We start from the raw sequence: 20,965 nt of genomic DNA, 5'->3' as shown, positions 1-20,965 counted from the left end.
AACAGTGGTATGCACAACACAACACGTCAAATCTCTTAGTAGATTAGCTACAGCAGCAGAAGTCTAACAAAATGTCTAACAAATACCTAATAAAGTGCTCACTGAGTGTGTCTATCAATGATTATACAATAATCAAATATATCTCCTTCAATTCTCAAGGATATTTGTGGAAAATGTGAGATGTCCTTTGCTTTTGGGTAAATTGTATTTGTAATGGCATAGTTGCTGGCAGATTGAAACATTAAGAGATGGTGAGGTTTGTTGTCATTCTCTTACGTGACAATAGAGGGCACTATTATCCTATGCATGTGTGTCCTGTCGTAGATGTGATCAAAAGCTGCTTTTATACAATTCAGATTATTGCCAGTCCAAAGGAAAAAAAATCTATAGTGGGCTCCAGAATTATTGGCACCTTTGATAAATATGCATACAAATGACTGTAAACTGAAAAATAATACTGTTCATTAACACAAGACATTTTCTTTAACATAACACATTTATCGTCCAACATGCATAAAGTAGTGTGCTTTATTAATAACTCAAGTCTTACATTCTTCCAATGAAAAAAATGTTTTCCCAAAAAAACTGGTTTCAAATTCATACTTTGTGCAAACACCTTAGGCAAAGATGACAGTCATGTGACTATTCCTGTGATAAGGTTTGAGAACACATTTGGAGGGCTTTTGATCATTCCTCCATGCATAACGCCATCTTCCTCACTGTCCTGGGGGACAAAATAAGCTTGTGGCAAGTTTGCAACCATTCCATACTATCCTAGGGGGTATGTTTAACTGCTTATGTATTCTTTTGTACCCATTACCAGACTTGTGATTAATTAATTACCACCTGTGTCTTCTGAATTGACAGTTCTTTGGCTTTTCCCATGCTGATGGATGACACAGACATTAAAACATAAGAGTAAATGTATTGATGCTAAAAGTATCTAGTTTTCCCATATGTTTGAACATAACATATATATTATTATCTGTGTTGTTTATTATATCTTCACTTTTATGAAGGGTTCCAATAATTCTGGTGCCCACTGTACTCTGCTATGCATTTCACGACTGTATGACTAGATTGTGCTTAAACAAATTGTAATGTTAAACTGAGGCAGATTGTGTAAGCTTAAAACCAATAGTTCAGGAATAATCAAATTAATAAAAAAAGGTTTAAATGATTCATAGAGTTAATTAGTTGCCACATTTGACAGCCAGCCTGAGCAACATTCCATAATCACAGTGCTGTAAATAACGTTTACAGTTTGCTAACATTGGTGTGCCATGGGGAGAAGATTTCTTATTAGATAAAAACCACCCTTTATCGGAGGATGCCAGATACATGCTTCACATATATGTGATATGGGACTTTGATAACTTTTTAATTTAATTCGAAAAATGTGTTTTGTGGTTACTCAGGTTCCATTGTCTAAAAGTACATTTTGTATAAAGATCAATCAGGAAGGGGGTATATACCTTTTCATGGCACTATATGTGTGAGCATGTATCTGGTAAAGTGTATTGCTAAAGAAAACAATCAGGCATCTTTCGTAGGGACACATAGTTACCTACTCATGCTAATTTTTAACAAGAGAAGATTAACATTTTGATTAACATTTTGTAGATACTCACTTTCATATTCACTTCAGTTCAGCCCTTGGGCTAAAGCTGTTTTGTTAACCTCTTCTATTTCAGAATGAACAGATTCTAATCTACTACTACTACTACTAGCGCTATCACATGAACCCGCTGCTCATTTTGAGTTCTAGGTTCATTCACCATCAGTTATAGGCCTAATACCTGCTGCTAGCCTCTGGTAAAGGGTGGTTTTTATCTGATAAGAAATCTCCCCCACAAGGCATATAGAAGCTGTGCTCCTACAAACAAGGTTAACCCAATGTTAGAAAGGCTGGGCTGCTGAGATTCTAATTAGGAGGTATGCACAGTCACAGGTGTGTGCTACAACTGGGGACCATTCCTGCTCACGCGACCAACCCAAGAGGCAAATATACATGGGCTGAGTTCATTTATTATTTCTCTTATTAAGAATTTAGCTGCTGTGCATCTCTGAGTAATGCGTATTTCATGTGTTGTGTTCAGCTCTGTAGGCTGAAAAGGCAAGAGTACTTTCAGTCCCACAATCCGCTTGGCACGATGATCCTCTGGGAAAATCCTTCTTTAATTACATTCATCTTTTCAGGGCCTGGTGATGTACTGTAGACATGCTACATCAACATGATCTGCACAGTGGAGGCAGCTTTAGGAACAGCTGATCGGTTGGTCTGTACAGTGGGAGGCAGCTTTAGAAACAGCTGATCGGTTGGTCTGTACAGTGGGAGGCAGCTTTAGAAACAGCTGATCGGTTGGTCTGAACAGTGGAAGGCAGCTGAGCGGTTGGTCTGCCTGGATGGGCTGAAAGGAGTAGGCAGTCATTCACATTTTGTCATGGCAGCAATGTGGCAAAGCAAGAACTGTGCAGTGTACTAATGTCTGTGGCTCAATCCTGCTTAATAAAGACCCACAGCACTTTGATAGGAAGATTAACACCTCACCAATAAGCCTCACCAAATCCTGCATGCAGAGAAAGAACAGGTCACATTTTCTTCAACTCCAAAATGTATGAATAAATTATACCTACTCCTAGCCATTGCAGACCAAGTACAATTCCAAATATTCTTCAAAAGAATTTCTCTTTTGCATCCAGACAAGATAAATCGGGCACAGAAAAGTATTTAAATCTGAAACAATTATGTTTATACGTCTGTAGGATGGATAACTGATTGATTGATGTCATTGATTGGCTGGGGATTCTACACACCTGGTGACCCAGGTCTAAACCAGTCCCTGATTGGAGGGGATGGATGAAACCAGTATCACTACTAGCCCAGAGGCCCAGAGGTATGCATATCTTATCTCTTTCTCTCGCTTTCTTATTTGGTTCTGTGGGACCTTAACTTGCAGCCACTAGATCAGGGATCATCAAGCTCAGAGAACTGCTGGTTTTCACCCTCCTTTTACCTGGGAGTCAGTTGTGAAGTCAATCAGTAGTACTAATTGTTCAGCAAATTATCTGGAAGGTCACATTAGATTTACTTTAGGCAGAAATAGCTCTGGGCATCATGAAAGATGAATGTACCACATTTGTATATCGCAATTTAATAACGTTTTTGTGGCAGCCGATTCCTTTGAAATATTAATTGAGGCAATATCACATGCTTAAAGGACCTATCCAGTATGAAAACTGTCACAGTAAATCAATATTGCTGAGATGAATCAATTGTATTTGTGCAATTTCTCATTCATCAGAATCCAAGTACATAGATTCCAATGCAGGTCCCCAAGAATTCCATCAAAATCCTGAAGCCTCAATTGACATGTTTAGTGTTCTCTCAATGTATTCTATTGACATGTTGAGTGTTCTCTCAACGTATTCTATTGACATGTTTAGTCTTCTCTCAACGTATTCTATTGTAGGGCGATTTACATAAGTGTGCTTCTCAGCAGACCCCAAAAGGAAATAGTTTCAACAGTACTCACCAATGCAGGACTATCATTCTCTGTGGATTGTCACCTTCTTGTGGTGTGGTCAAGTTTAATAGATATTTGGGTACAGAAAATAACACTGTGGAATAGATAAAGTTGTATGCTTTCCATACATACATATACATATTCTGAATTAGCCGTTTTTATTGAAAACCAATGAAAAAAACCTGTAAAACAAATAATGATTTATTTGCCACAATGCTATGATACATTTTCTAATACTAGGACATATACCATCCAGAAAATCACTATGAGACATCGTACCTCCAGCTGGGAATTACTGCCCCCTGCTTATAAACGGGGTACAGCAGGTGCTGAAACTCTTGGAACTAACCCAACCTGCACTGTGCTACGATACGTTTATGATACGCAAATGCTGAAAGAACTTAAACACCCGTCTGCAGCACTGTTAATAGAGCAGGAGGCGGGCTGTAACACAGAGTAACACACACAGGGGACCTCTGGATTCAGCTGTCACTCACCCTACACGTGTGAACATAAAGACCTCTCACCTCCTACCTCCTAGCTCTGTGCTATAGGCCTCTCTAGTCCCAGAGGCTACTGCCATAAGAGCCCCACGCATGCGTGGAATATCTGTTTCAGAGTTAGGTCACTCCATGGTCATTTTCTCCCAGCTTGCGAATTAAGCATTGCTTAACTCCGAAATTCACGAAGGTCTGTATTGTTTTGCCTTTTCCGGAATGAGTCCTGTGGGAGGCACAAGAGAACGGAGTAGCACTGTCTTTGATGTGATGCTAATGCTCACCGAGTTCCTACCTGACAAATCCAGTCTTACCAACTCACTGCTTTTCAACTCATTTGAAAAGTAAATTAGTATTCCACATTGTTTTACAAATGTGCAAACTTTGGAGAAATAACAGAAAATAATTGTCAGGTTCTGTGTTTTTCATTGTCTAGGTTTTGTCTAAGTTGTTAGCGTTTCGGTGTATTGTTACCCTCTGTGCTTTCCGTAGTCTGTCTCCCCATTAATTTCCATTCATTTGTTTCACCTGTTTTCACTTCCTTGTTATTGTGCACACCTGATTGTGATTTCCCCTTGTTATCCCTCTATATAAGCCTGTCTATTTGGTTAGTTCTCTGCCAGATTGTCATGAGCCTTAGCCATATTCTACATCATTATTTTCTGATTGACTCCTGTTTTGCTTTAGACCTCCATCTCTTGATGTACCCTTTTCTTCTGATTTGTGTTTGGACTCTGTTTGGCTATTCGGTTTTTGATTTTGGATTCTCCTTTTGTTTGGACTGCCTGTGTGTTATCGACCCTTTGCTTGTGACATCGACGACGTACTGGATTATCCCAGCTGAACCGGTTTGCTTGTGTTCCGAACCTTTGCCTGCCCTCTCGACTGCCTGATGTCTGTCACTACTGTTTGCTGGGTATTGACCCCTGCCTGTCTGATCTATTCTGAAGTTAATAAAAACTTTAAATAAAAACTTTATTTAGGCATATGGGGATGGGATATGAGATGGGGGGGGGGGGGGAGTAGCGAGTTTTTGTCTTCGTCTTCTTCCATGAGTAGGCTGTTACTGCTCTCCTCCCCCACGCCGCAGATTGAGGGGGGCCGGAGGGGGGGGGGGGGGGGGAGTGGCCAGGGCAGGGGGCTCCCACCGCAGTTGGGCGACAGAGAGCTAGTCTGCCCCATCCCTCCCCCCTGGGAGCAAGGCAGGGTCCGGCAAACAGGACGAAACTGCCCCAAACCTATCCCCCCTCCTCCCCGTCCCCCCAAAACCCTAGTGACATGTGAACGGGAAGGGAGGAGTGGCAGGGCGGCCTGGGGTGGGAGGAGGACAGCGGCCATGCGCAGCCCCCCACCCATCCGCCCCCCCACACACCCCTCACCACCCCCCGCACCCCCACCACCGCAGGACCCAGGGCGCCCCCCCCCAGGCACCGCAGCGAGCACCGCCCCGCCCCGCCCGGGGGCCGGACCCGACAAGCGCAGCCCCACCGCCAGCGGGCAGCCACGCCCCCAGGAGCCAACACGGGCACCACCGCCGGCCACAAGGGCGAGACGGGCCCCAAGGCCCCCCGGCCACCCCAACCCACCGTCCCCAAGCCCCCACCCGCCCCAGAGGACAGCGCCCCCATGGCCACCGACCCCCCCCACGCCACCCCCACGGGGCCGGACACGCGGCCCCCCGGGGACAAGCGCCCCAGGCCCCAGCCGGAGAGCCCACAAGGAGCCCACGCCCGGAGGCCAGGGAGGGGTACCCCGCCGAGCCCCCCACCCTATGTGATGTAATTAATTATCGGGGCCCAAGTGTCTTCAAATGCTGCCAATTGGTTTTTCCGGCATGCAGACATTCTCTCCATGGAAACGTGTTCTGACAGTAGATTTTTGAATTGCGTTAAATTCAGATTTTCTTTGGACTTCCAGTTCAGGAGGATAGTTTTCTTCACGATAGTAAGGATTGTGAGGAGCCAATGGGATTGTTTTGTGTCTATGTTAAGGTTAGTGAGGTCACCAAGTAGGCAAAGGAAGGAGGAGGCTGGGATGGGGTGTTCTAGGTGCAGAGATAGGTCTTCACAGACCCTTCGCCAAAATGCATTAACAGGTGTGCAGTGCCAAGTGGCATGTAAATAGTTATCTGGCAGTTTGTTTCTGCAGTGTGAGCATATGTTAGTTTCACTGATACCCATCTGAAACTTTGTCCTGTATAGTGTCCTGTCTTTGTCCTGTATAGTGTGTTCTGTGAAGAATTTTGTATTGGATTAGCTGTAGGTTTGAGTTTTGGGTCATTCCAAAGGTGTTTTTGCAAACTTGCGACCAAATTAATAAGGGTTAATAAGTAAATCTTTTTCCCATTTATGGGTTGGGAGTGAATGGGATGAATCATACTCAGATAATCTTATATAGATTTTGGAGAGTATTTTTTGTGGTGGGAGTTTTAGAAGGTCTTGCTCTTGGGTTCAGTGTTCTGATTCCTGACAATATTTACAGGTAGATACAAAAATTTAAATTGGGAGCATTAAACATATAATTATCTTCATTAAATGGCATCAAAATATTAGATGAATTACAATTCGATGAATTACAATTTTTACACCATAATTCATTGGACAGTGACACATTTTTATTTTTTATTTTGGTTCTGCAGTCTAGCGTTCTGAGTTTGAATTGGCTTCACAGGTGTGTTTCGTTAGGCAGGTGTATTCATTTGTGTTGTTAGTGAATGCAGAAGAGAGCTGTTGATGTCTAGTCTTGATTCTTGACTTTTTAATTGCCTTTGGAGATTGTTGTTGGGTTGTGACAACATGAGGAAGACAGCAGTGTCCATGCAAATTAAGCTGGGCATCATAAAGCTCAGAAATGAAAATCAACAGTTTGGTACATAATTAACAAGAAGAAAACACTGGAGAACTCAATTATGTCAAAAGGCCCAGTAGAGCGAGGAAGACCACTGTAGAGGATGACCGGAGGGAAATCTCCATGGTGACCATGGCCCGACAGGTCAAATACACGCTGGATGCAGATGTACATGTGTCAAAGTGCAGACAGACATATGACTGCAGACAGATGTTGAACAATGAATTCTGAAGTCTACAGAAATATGTTATCTGCTCAGATAAACGCCTCCAAACGTACGACAGCACTTCATCCTGCAACAAGACAATAACCGGAAACACACTACCAGAGCAATGAAGGGATTTCTTTTTTACAGCCGAAAAGTAGTCAATCTCCAGATCAGAATCCAATTGAACATGTACTTTGCATGCGGAAGGCAAAAAGTCCCCGAAACAAGCAGGAACTGAAGATGTCATTGCCAGGGAAGATGCCAAGCTGAAAGTCTGCACTTCAACCTCACCGTCATTGTATCCTTTCAAACTCAACGTGCTAGTGTACAGAACCGAAATAACAAAAAATGTGTCACTGTCCAGTGAATGATGGTGCTCACTGTATGTGGCTATCGGGTGAAATGTAACTCCTCGACCCCTCCCCCCTCCGCTCCGTGGTGCTGATGCGAGTGCCCCTTTAACGTTGCCGTGCAGCAGCGCGCAGACCACGCCCCGCACCACATAAAGAATAGTCAGCTTTCCTCGCCGCAAAGCCTGCCTCGACCTCCTCCGCAGCCGCCCTCAGCTGGAACCCTCGACTGGAATAAACGACCGACATCCAAAACAAGACATATTTTTAAACAATCATTCATAATAAAAGGCTCCGTTGCCAGCGAAACCGAACAGAAGAAAACATTGGCTAATTGATCGCAATTACTTAATTCTAAAATTATTGGTGTATTTGTTCAGATATATCCACCACCGATTCCTTTCCTATTGCGCATTAATGTTAATGCTGGCTTTCGCATAATAGTACTATCTTTGCACAGGTGAATTCACTTGTGTTCGCTCTGCGGTAAGCGGTACGTAAATATATTTGTCGTTTCTTCAGCAAATCTCTCGAAACAAATAGGCTAAACGTCAAGAAAAATCACAATCGTTGCATCTCTTGGAACAGTAGCCTACATTCAAGAAGTCAAAGTAATTAAGTAGTAAATCATCAATAATTTCTGTTTATCTGAAACGCGTCCTGAAAATTTCCACAATGGCCGATGCGACAGCAGAATGCAACATCAAGGTACTCTGCCGTTTTCGTCCTCTGAATCAATCGGAAATCGTACGAGGGGACAAATTTCTGCCCAAATTTCAAGCAGACGACACCGTCATCCTTGGGGTAGGTTGTTCTGCTTATCTTCATCTAATTATTTTTTTTGTCAAAGATCAGTGGCTTCGTCATCTTCATCTTTGCTGTGTTTATATCGAGGGTGACGCAGGTGCTAGTCTCTGCAATGTATATAATAGTTTTACGAATAATAACATGAATAATACTTATGTGAAAATGTTTAATAATAACAAAAAGCTTAATATTAGCAATCTCATACACTAGCAAAGAATATAGGCGAAACTATCGATTCCTCTGCAGTAGGCTACATAGCCTATACATTAAATATAAACGCCTAGATGGTTTTATAAGGCTTTTTTTTTCTTTCTTTTCTTTTTTCACCGCACACTCAGTCTGTTAAACGAATATCTTCTGCTATAGTTTTCAAGAAATTGTGCACTTTTCTCAGGAACATATATTTTGTCCCATTGGCGGGGCTTTCATGTTCCGCCGCAGTTAGGCCCGAGTGTTTATCAGCCCGAATGTTCGAACAAGGCCGTTCGTCGATTGTTACCCGACAGATGCTTCGTCACCCGACAGATGCTTCGTCACCTTGCTTTGATGATGAGGACCAGAAAAAGTAGCCTGCTGTGCTTTTCACAGAAGTTGCCTACTCAAGGTTTATTCCAACCAGGAAAATTGAGTTGGTGATGTAACATTTGCAAAATGCGGATGTCATGTAGGTGTTGCAGATTGAGCGTGTAAAACCAAAGGCGCATGTCTAGATTGACAGTTGATTTGATTAATTATGTTAGTAGGTACGGCATTTTTTCTTTGGGAGAGCCAAATGAAGGAAGTCTCCGGTGACTTACATTGCATAGGCCTACTGCATCCTGCATATACGACACGATGCCAAAAAAAATGACGTTTTATTTTTGTGTAGTGTTTTTGTGTTGCTCTCACCATGAGTTATGGTAGTTATGGGACTTCTGGGCCATTGCTAAATCAAACTGAGGTACAAGTAGCTCTGACCTTCAGAGAACTACCCAAGCTGTCATTTAATGCCTGGCCATAACTCTTCATATGTGTTTAGAATTTGATCAATATGTCGGCAACTGAACAGTTCCCACTGAGAAACGTGTAACTACAGATTTAGGCGTGGCAGATATATACAAACTGATCATCATTCAATTTAAAAACAATTTTTTTAAAATGTGTATATCTGTGTGTGTAGGCACAATAACACACAGGCTTAATGTGTTTCATGACGATAAAAACAGTCTGTTTTGATGTGTACGCAGCGTTGATTTGATATTGTGCTGAACAGTGGCTGGCTGTTGGTTTTTGATGCAGGCCGCTGTGGCTGGGGTTGGCTGGGGCTCAGCTGCAGTTGGCTGGGGCTCAGCTGGTTATCCTGCCCCCTCTTTAACACTAACACCCCCAGAACCGGCAAGTGGTCATTACTTAAGCCCAGAAGATGACTGGCTGAAAGCAGAGCCCCCCCCCCCCATGTTCTGATGCCCTGACATGGCAGGAAATCCTGTTTTTTAACCTTTGAAGAGTATTTTTATGGGAACAATATTTTCCTCCCAAAAATTCTAATTCAGCGTTCTAGAACTTCAGTGATTTCAGTTACCAGCAGTAATTGTTACATCCTCATTAGAATGTTCAGTTAAGAACATTGTAGTCGCATCATTGTGATGTCACACCTTAAAGGGTTAATGTGGATCCTCAAAGATGAGGCCTTGCATCATGTTGTTGTGTCACCATGGCGATGAGCAGCCCTGCCCTGCCCCACCCGACCCCCCTGTAGTGATGCACAGGCCCCCTGCGGTCCTCTTTGTTCTGAACCCTCACGGCTACAGTCACACCTGCGTACAGTCCACTGCTGCTGGCTCACTGAAGCTCAGAAAACAAGGAGCACATTTTACAATAAAGAACTTAAAAGAGAAACAAAGGGAGAGACGGTAAATAAGGAGTTACACACACACTCAGCATCTCATGGGCACACTGCGCACACACTCTCTCATAGGCGCCAAACACACACATGCACGCATGCACACACACTCACACACTCACACACTCTCTCATAGGCACCAAACACACACATGCACGCATGCACTCACTCACACTCACACACACTCTCTCATAGGCACCAAACACACACATGCACGCATGCACTCACTCACACTCACACACACTCTCTCATAGGCACCAAACACACACATGCACACATGCACACACACTCACACACTCACACACACTCCCTCATAGGCACCAAACACATACATGCACGCATGCACACGCACCATATACACGCACACACACACTTTCATAGGCACCACAAATAAACAGAAAAGTCCCCTAACAGGCGCATACACACACATACACGCGCATACACACACATACACACACACGCATACACACACACTCACACGCATACACACACATACACACACACGCATACACACACATACACACACACGCATACACACACTCACACGCATACACACACACTCACACGCATACACACACATACACACACATACACACGCACACATACACACAAGCACACACACACAGAAAAGTCCACTGCCAGGCGCATACACACACACGCACACACACACGCACACGCATACACACACACATACACACGCACACACACACACACACGCATACACACACACGCACACACACACACTTTCTTCATAAATGTTCAGTTCTCTCACAAGAAACTTCCCCCACATGGCAAAAAGCATGAACTCATACCAAAATGGGACATGTCAATAAAATGCCTGCCATTCAACATCCTAGTTGGACTGTTCAAAATAACATCTGCAACACAATACATTGCAACATGACTATTCCCATAGTGTAGCTCATATTACTAAAATGGGGCTAAAACTGGTAAGCACAAGGCCAACATCCGCACAGCTCCGCAACATGTACAACTCTAGCTTCCATATTCTATACATTTCTTCTAATGCTCCTACAGTCACTAATGGCATTTGGCAGACAGTCTTATGCAGTCATCTCTAAAGTATTGGGCTGCAGCAGCTTACAGCTAGTAGAGAGTCCAGGGGTCAGAAATGAAAAGTCCTTCCACCCATGAACAGCCAGCTGATTCCACTCATTAGTTTTGTCTCCTGGCTTCTGCTAATTATCACATCCAGGTGATTGGAACACAATCCCGGGGAGTTTTGGACCTGGTTATTACCCCTCTGATTACCACTGTAAGATGTCTATAGGTGCTATAGTATGACTGAAGTAGAACCTGTTTTTAAGATGAATGCTTGAACAAAAACCTCTGGTCCATTTAAATAGATTTACTGCCCTCGTGTAAAACCCAGCTACAGTATGACCAGCTACCAGCTGTTTCAAAACCTAGCTTGAGCTGATGAAACCATGCTGAGTGTGGACCTGCTCTGAACTGGTCAACGAGCTACCAGCTGTTTCAAAACCTAGCTTGAGCTCTTTTTTCTGCAGGGTGAAGCAGTTCCTGGGTTTAGAGTTGGCCTGCACATGTGCACTCCGACGCCATACGCATTCTGCCATGCCTCGAATGGCACATTTGATGATTTGCATGCTTGTCGTGAATATTCATGTAGACTGCCTGGCGTCTTACAAAGCAATCTGTGCCTTGGAAATTCAGCAGGGCTACAGAATGGCGGCTGGATCAGTTACCGCACAACACAAACCACTGTTCCCCTGAGACCAGAGCTTTGTGTTCTCAAGAAATGTAGGCTTGTTAGGTTTTAGATTATTTCAGCTGTATATGTGCATTCTCCATTTAAACTACAGAGACAGTGATGAGTCTGACAATAAGATAGATGAGAAAATGATTCTAAAATACAGTACACAGTAATGCACATGCACACAGTAATGCACATGTACACATACTTATGCATAATCAATGTGTGTGCGCACCCACGCACACACACACCCACACCCACGCACACACACACACACACACAAACCCACACACGCACACATTCACGCGCACGCACGCACACACACACACAGAAGAACTCCCAGATTGCATGGGGTCACCTTGAGAGGACATTATGCCCTGGTGTGTAAACAGCATCACTGATGTTGCTGCAGCCATTGACAATGCTGTCCTAAAGCGCCTACTCATATTAATACTGCCCAGACATTATATTTATATTATCAATATATTTATCGATTCTCATTTTGTTAATAATAACCATGCGTATTCTATGGGTTTGTGTGGACAGCTGTATATAATAATCTGGGTGTAAATTAGAGGTAGTATGCTGTTGATACTATTGGAGGTGACTCTTTTCACGAGTATCGATGGTGGTAATAATGATGAATCATTCTGTAATAGGGTGCTGAGATCATTATTACTAATTTGTAATAATAACTGTAATAATAACAGTAAGTCTTCTCTAGGATTGTGTCGAGAGCAAAACAGTGATCTGGCTCTGGGAATTAATGCAAGGTCTGGTAATGCTTTTAGATTTAGTCATTTTGGTTCCCGCCCCCTTATTCTTGGGCTGTGATTTTGTTTACGGCTTCATAGATGAGGAATACATTTGATTACCAATGTAATGAGGCTAAGATAGGAGTGACAAGACCATCTGTTGTGTCCTGGTCAGAAGTCTAGCAGAAGTCGATGGTCCAGAGAAGAGCGTGTAAAAACTGAATTTCAGTCGTCCAGATGAGATGAAATGCATGAGTGGATAGTTCCATTTCAAGTTTGGACGGAACTGGTTTTGGTTTGGCAATATGTCTCAACTGGGGAAAAAAAACATGATCAAGAGGTCAACATCCTGACATGGTCAAAATTTATTGCCTGAAAAATTGTCAAAAATGACATCTAGGTTTCTGAGACTAGACCGAACGGGTAAAGAGAGGGACTGCGATGTTGAACCTTGGCACAATACTTAGAACTTCAGTTTTGTCTGACTTGAGCTGCAGGAAGCTTTTTAAGGAAAGATACAGCTGAGTATCATCTGCATAACAATAATATCAAATGCCTCTAAATTGAATTATAATCTACCCCAGAGGCATTGTATATAATGCGGACTAACAGAATGGGACCCTAGACTGAGCCTTGTGGCACACCACATGACAGAACAGTGGATGAATATACAAACGTGTGATGTTTGTGAAGAAAACTATTCCAGGTGTCACAACTGGTGACAATCAGCACAGGCCACAGGCATACCCAGTCAATCAGCACAGGCCACAGACATACCCAGTCAATCAGCACAGGCCACAGACATACCCAGTCAATCAGCACAGGCCACAGACATACCCAGTCAATCAGCACAGGCCACAGACATACCCAGTCAATCAGCACAGGCCACAGGCATACCCAGTCAATCAGCACAGGCCACAGTCATACCCAGTCAATCAGCACAGGCCACAGACATACCCAGTCAATCAGCACAGGCCACAGACATACCCAGTCAATCAGCACAGGCCACAGACATACCCAGTCAATCAGCACAGGCCACAGGCATACCCAGTCAATCAGCACAGGCCACAGGCATACCCAGTCAATCAGCACAGGCCAGTTGCACCAAGAACCCTCTGCTCTCCCCATCAGGCATCTCTGAGACACATCAATGAGCAACAAAGGCAAACAGACCAGTGGTCATCACATGGGCAGCTCCAAGCATCAAGCAGCATCAAGATGTCAGTAGAGACTCTGAGGAGAGCACCTCAAAAATATCATGAGTTTCCAAGAGAACCCTTGGTAAAGCAGGGAGACTGTGAGGACGACATTGCGAATGGTGTCAACAGAAAAGTAGAAAAACAAAGTTTGAAAAACTGCAGGAGAGGCAGGAGTAACAATCTCATGACTTGTTTAAAAAAACCTTTATTATTTGATTACATTTGTGGAAGATATGAGGTCAGAGAAATAGGTATTGCCGTCTTGTTAAAGGAAGATAAAAAGTTCCTTAAAATATAGATGGGAGTTTAGTGGAAACTGCATGTTATTTGGCTGATTCTTTTATCCAAAGTGACTTAGTGATTAGAGTAAGCAGTGGACTGGAGCAGTGTGGGGTTAAGGGCCCAACAGCTGTGCAAATCTTATTGTGGCTACAGGCTGCCCCCTGTAACAACAAAGTTTGTGATTCATGAACTGATCAAGCGAACCAATCTATTTCAACAGCAGCCACCTCATCCCAGGCGGATGTGGAATGTTTTCATTTTATGGAGCGGTTTTCTCCTGAAAATCGATGTGCGCTGGAAAAATAATTTGGCACATCTGCTAATCCGGCTCATGGAAAAAAAAAAAAAATGTTAGCTCATGTTTGCTCATGTTCGCTGATGTTAGCTCATGTTAGCTCATAGGCCTATGGTGACATATGTGGAATAAAATTAAAAGACTGCGACGCTCGGAAACTCAGCAGCTAAACTCTAACACTATCATTGTAAATGTTAATATCAATCAACAATAATTACTCTGTGTAGGGACAGTGGACAGGAAGTCTGTACCTTCTGACAGGAACAAATAGCTTGAGCCTGGGGGAAAGTGTGTGTGTGTGTGTGTGTGTGTGTGTGTGTGGGCTTTTTTGATTCAGTGTGTATGTGTGCTTGTGTGTGCATACATACATGTGTTTGTGTGTGCGTGTGTTTGTGTAAGAGAGAGAGCGTGTGTGAGCTTGAATGTGTGTGTGTGTGTGAGCGTGTGTGAGCGTGTGTGCTCTCAGCTTTATGGTATAAGAGCACAGAGGTCTTTGGGGGAGGAAGGCAAGGCTGTCACGTTTGATCACGGCTCACAGCAGAGTGAGGGTTGTTCTAAGATGGAAGATCTGTACGAGACCAAACCCCCGCTTTACAGCATCATCAAAGCAGGCTTCATCACAGCGAGCTGCTGCCTCTGTGTTGCGTTAATCCCAAAGTCTTCATCAAATTACCGTACTGTATGACACAAAGGAGACGATGAGGTCACCTCTGTTGCCTGGTCACAGTCAGCAGAAAAGAGGGAGGGGGAGGGGAGAGGTCTGCAGCAGGAACTAGCAGCTCTTGGGGATAGTGCACTCTCCAAGGGCTGCCAGATTTACCTTGCTTGAATATGGGATGCTATGTATGAGTGTGTGTGTGTATGAGAGCTAGAGGGAGGGAGGGAGTGAGTGTGTGTGGGTGGGTGGGGTGGTCTATTATTTTAAATTCATTAGGTTCGACATTCTGTTTCTGTCAGTTAGAATTGGCAGAACAGAAATACGGGACAAACCATTTTTGGCTGACACAGGGGACGCCCTGGTTGCCCACCCTGGATGTTGCATGGTGAATGTTGAGTTGTGTAAGGATGTAATCCGTAACAGCGTGTTGTTTTTCCCCTGGATAGTGACGCACGGTGGATTCACCGGGGAATGGCGATCAGGGCTTTCAGCAGCTGCAACACAGGATTACATCTGGGGGCTGAAACAGACCTGCTAACGGGGCAAAGTGCTGAGGGTTTATTCCTGCCCTCCTGGCTAACGGGGCAAAGTGCTGAGGGTTTATTCCTGCCCTCCTGGCTAACGGGGCAAAGTGCTGAGGGTTTATTCCTGCCCTCCTGGCTAACGGGGCAAAGTGCTGAGGGTTTATTCCTGTCCTCCCGGCGAAGCCTGGGGGCTCAGACAGGCCTGAAGACAGCGCTATCCCACCTCTGTGAGTGAGGCAGCATCTCATCACCCAGCGCTCTCCAGTCACTCGCCAGGACTCTCTCTGAGACGCAGGTCTCCTGACTCTCTCTGAACGCAGGTCTCCTGACTCTCTCTGAACGCAGGTCTCCTGACTCTCTCTGAGACGCAGGTCTCCTGACTCTCTCTGAGACGCAGGTCTCCTGACTCTCTCTGAGACGCAGGTCTCCTGACTCTCTCTGAGACGCAGGTCTCCTGACTCTCTCTGAACGCAGGTCTCCTGACTCTCTCTGAGACGCAGGTCTCCTGACTCTCTCTGAAACGCAGGTCTCCTGACTCTCTCTGAGACGCAGGTCTCCTGACTCTCTCTGAGACGCAGGTCTCCTGACTCTCTCTGAGACGCAGGTCTCCTGACTCTCTCTGAGACGCAGGTCTCCTGACTCTCTCTGAGACGCAGGTCTCCTGACTCTCTCTGAGACGCAGGTCTCCTGACTCTCTCTGAAACGCTGGTCTCCTGACTCTCTCTGAACGCAGGTCTCCTGACTCTCTCTGAACGCAGGTCTCCTGACTCTCTCTGAACACAGGTCTCCTGACTCTCTGAGACGCAGGTCTCCTGACTCTCTGAGACGCAGGTCTCCTGACTCTCTGAGACGCAGGTCTCCTGACTCTCTCTGAAACGCGGGTCTTAAACGTAAGCCCGCTGGAGATTGTGATTTGAGAAACATTTAGTTTGCAGTGCCTTCTCCGGAGATTTCTCTGGAAATGAGTCCTGCGTTCGTGCCGTTCCCGGCTCTATTCCCGGTCTACACGCAGTGTGGACTAACAGCATGTGCGTGCATATCAGACACATGTTTACATGCATGGAATATTCTGGATATGGTAATTATCCTGGTCACAGTCATATTCTGGAAGTGTTTGCGTCTGTAATGAGATACCGGTGGTGCCTGACACGATGTAAACGGTAATCATCGTCTTATCAGACCTCCAGCACGTGTGAGTTTCCCCACTAGCTCTGTTTGGGAGACGTTCGTTTTTATTTTCTCTTTTTTTCCACCTCAGTCAGCTGCTTTCTGTGAGCGATTACAGTCTCAGGAGCGATCGATGCGAGGCAGATACTCTGCAATTTATCGGCAGTGGTTTGCGCTTCATGGCAATGGGTGAAGGTGTAAATAGCTTCTAAAGTAGAGTTTTACATTACGAATCTCATTCAACAAATGATACAAGGTAAAGATGTCAGAATTATATGTTTACTCATACACGTTTAATAGAGCAAAATTCAACATTTCTCTTCTTGGTTTCTCATCTGTGGGATATGTATTTATAGTTTTCTGGGGGATTAAGGATATTTCAGTAAAGTTTCCTGTGTGTTAGTGTGCTTGCTAGCAGTAGATTATTAGTGCACGTGTTGCACAGTAGATGCTGACGTTGGTCTCAGGTCCAGTCATCCCAGCCTTTAAACCGTAAACTGCTGAAAATGTGTGACCTCATCCTTCATTAAATATAAACAGTAGTAACTGAAAGAGGTTCATTTTCAGCTCTGTGTTTGGATAGCCATGGCTTTGCCGCAGTTTTAGAGAATATCACAGAGTCTCACACACACGCACACACACACGCACCATGAATTCAACATGGCGGCTGAAAGGAACGGATTTGTGTCCTGATTTGTTCTGTAGTCCTCCAAATGCAGTTTTTAAATTTGATTACGGATGGACATCTGCAGTTGAGAAGCTCTTTTCTGTGCTAGTATAAAAACCCCCGCCTATAAACGCTTTTGCATCCACACACTCATACACAGTATTATTTTGTTTCTCACAAAAGACCTAACATACATGTATAACAGCTTTCAGACTAAACTGTTATTGTTGTGATTGTGATTAACTGAGAATGAAACTAATAAAAAAGATTTTTCTTAAACTAAATTGAGAGACAAAGAGACAGACATGTTTGAATAATGCAAACACTGTGGGACCATGCTCATCTTCTTGGCCTTGTAATGAAAAATCCATCTCCTCCAGCACTCAGAATGAGAAGCCATTGGAGCAAATTCACTTACGTTGTGTATTACTCCACTGGATGGTTAATGGTTTATACTTAGCATAGCTTTATAAATTGCATGTAGCTAGTGCTATGAGTAAAATTTCCATTGACTGCAAGAAAATGTACCACACTCACTCTGATACAAGCACACTCCTTGTGCATGCCAACTCTGATACATGCACACTCATAGTGCACACTAACTCTGATACAAGCACACTCATAATGCACACTAACTCTGATACAAGCACACTCATAGTGCACACTAACTGATACAAGCACACTCATAGTGCACACTAACTGATACAAGCACACTCATAGTGCACACTAACTGATACAAGCACACTCCTTGTGCACACTAACTGATACAAGCACACTCCTTGTGCACACTAACTGATACAAGCACACTCATAGTGCACACTAACTGATGCAAGCACACTCATAGTGCATACTAACTGATGCAAGCACACTCATAGTGCACTCTCATAGTGCACACTAGCTCATAGTCTTTTAAAATATGGAGGAAACATTTACATTGTTACTTTTTAGATAAAACAATAATTTAATAATACATTTTTCTATAAAGAAAAACATGGTCAAAAAGGACATTTTCTCTGATTCCCAAATCATTTGAATAGAGAATAGAGTTGTAAAGAGAGCAGAGTGGCAAGTTAATTAGAATTTGCCATGTCTAATCAGTTAAGACAGACCAACTGAAATCAATTCCCACAATGCTCTGTGCCACCAGCTCATTCCCTGGTCAGACCCAGTGGGGCAGAGAGGAAACAGTGTCATCACTGTGTCGGTGCAGGCAACACTCCTGTCACAGAGGCAAAATGGCAACTTGGGGAGAACAGAACAACTCCTCCGCTGTTAGTTCACAGTGGTTTATTTCACTTCATGATATTCTGGTTCTCACATTTTGTTAAAATAATAGCTGACAGTAACCCTGAAATGTAGTGTTTGTGTTCTCTTTATTTAGCATTAATCTTTTTCATTTGGTAAAAAAATGGCTTCCAGGCATTTTTTGCTGTTTGTGATAAGCCCGGATAAGAGGCTTGTGTGTACAGCGTGCTGAGGGTTTAGACAGGAATGACTGCTGGAGAGGCCCCTCCTTTGCCCAGAGTGCAGTGTCACTGGCAGTGTCTCTTACTCCCACATGGCCTATAGCTGACACGCTGCCCCTGGAGCTAACAGAACAACAGCTGTTAACCCTCCTATTGTCACAAGAACCTATTGTCATTGTCAAATTGAGCCCCAAATGTTGAAACACGAAAATATTGTAATAGGAAAAAAATTCAATTGTGTCACCTTCTTATTGTCTCCCCCCAAAAAAGTGAAAGTTAGACACCTGTATGGGAAAGTGCCACCAGAATCCTTCACAAAGAAATTTGAGAGAAAAATAAAAATGGTTGTATATTTTCTTACTTATGATACAGTTAGATTGTCAAAAGAACCCCATACGACACATTTGTATGCCAAGTTGGTATAGAACTTTGTATAGCATTATGTTTATTGCATTTTTACTATTTAATCCCACCAAATTAGAAAAATCATACAGTATCAAAATAAAAAAGGGTTAACTTGAGATGCCAAACACTGAATGTGGTCAAATTGACCCCAAACATATATTTTTTTAAAGCCATCGAAAACACGGAGCTTATTAGCAAAATGAAATCATTCGTTCTGCCAATAATATCCTGGGAAAATGGGTCTCGCTGTGGTGTCAGGGTGTGATTGTGATCGCTGTGCGCTGTGGTGTCAGGATGTGATTGTGATCGCTGTGGTGTCAGGGTGTGATTGTGATCGCTGTGCGCTGTGGTGTCAGGGTGTGATTGTGATCTCTGTGGTGTCAGGATGTGGCTGTGGTGTCAGGATGTGATTGTGATCGCTGTGGTGTCAGGATGTGATTGTGATCTCTGTGGTGTGGTGTCAGGATGTGATTGTGATCGGTGTGGTGTCAGGATGTGATTGTGATCACTGTGGTGTCAGGATGTGATTGTGATCTCTGTGGTGTCAGGATGTGATTGTGATCTCTGTGGTGTCAGGATGTGATTGTGATCGGTGTGGTGTCAGGATGTGATTGTGATCTCTGTGGTGTCAGGATGTGATTGTGATCTCTGTGGTGTCAGGATGTGATTGTGATCGGTGTGGTGTCAGGATGTGGCTGTGGTGTCAGGATGTGATTGTGATCGCTGTGGTGTCAGGATGTGATTGTGATCTCTGTGGTGTCAGGATGTGATTGTGATCGCTGTGGTGTGGTGTCAGGATGTGATTGTGATCGGTGTGGTGTCAGGATGTGATTGTGATCACTGTGGTGTCAGGATGTGATTGTGATCTCTGTGGTGTCAGGATGTGATTGTGATCTCTGTGGTGTCAGGATGTGATTGTGATCGGTGTGGTGTCAGGATGTGATTGTGATCTCTGTGGTGTCAGGATGTGATTGTGATCTCTGTGGTGTCAGGATGTGATTGTGATCGGTGTGGTGTCAGGATGTGATTGTGATCTCTGTGGTGTCAGGATGTGATTGTGATCTCTGTGGTGTCAGGGTGTGATTGTGATCGCTGTGGTGTCAGGATGTGATTGTGATCTCTGTGGTGTCAGGATGTGATTGTGATCTCTGTGGTGTCAGGATGTGATTGTGATCGCTGTGGTGTGGTGTCAGGATGTGATTGTGATCGGTGTGGTGTCAGGATGTGATTGTGATCACTGTGGTGTCAGGATGTGATTGTGATCTCTGTGGTGTCAGGGTGTGATTGTGATCTCTGTGGTGTCAGGATGTGATTGTGATCTCTGTGGTGTCAGGGTGTGATTGTGATCGCTGTGGTGTCAGGATGTGATTGTGATCTCTGTGGTGTCAGGATGTGATTGTGATCGGTGTGGTGTCAGGATGTGATTGTGATCGCTGTGCGCTGTGGTGTCAGGATGTGATTGTGATCGGTGTGGTGTCAGGATGTGATTGTGATCTTTCGGGGTGCTGAAGTCGCGTTTCCTGCAGCCGACAGCTTTCTGCAAGAGGAGAGGAGAGGGTGTGCAACCTCTCTGTATCAGTTTTCACTTGTATAGAAGTCATTACATTTTGGTTTGTTAAAGGTGAGTTTGCCTGGACAATCCATAATCTCATGAGGAGTGTGTTCTCTCTATGATCTGTTGTTGTTTTTGGGTA

At 44.0% G+C, this 20,965-nt stretch overlaps 1 protein-coding gene across 2 annotated transcripts in view; it reads left to right on the top strand.

Annotated features, from left to right (window-relative positions):
* The first annotated feature begins 7,641 nt into the window (after positions 1-7,641).
* Positions 7,642-20,965, top strand: part of kif5ab (kinesin family member 5A, b) — a 51,664-nt gene continuing 38,340 nt past the window's right edge. For both annotated transcript variants that reach the window (XM_061219784.1, XM_061219783.1), the window contains exon 1: positions 7,642-8,233. In XM_061219784.1, the coding sequence (XP_061075768.1) occupies positions 8,105-8,233 (129 nt within the window). In that variant the 5' untranslated portion in view covers positions 7,642-8,104. The remainder of the gene's footprint in view (positions 8,234-20,965) is intronic.

Source organism: Conger conger, chromosome 14 (genome assembly GCF_963514075.1).
Source record: "Conger conger chromosome 14, fConCon1.1, whole genome shotgun sequence".
Classification (NCBI taxonomy): Eukaryota; Metazoa; Chordata; class Actinopteri; order Anguilliformes; family Congridae; genus Conger; species Conger conger.
This window is presented reverse-complemented; position numbering and strand designations above follow the sequence as displayed.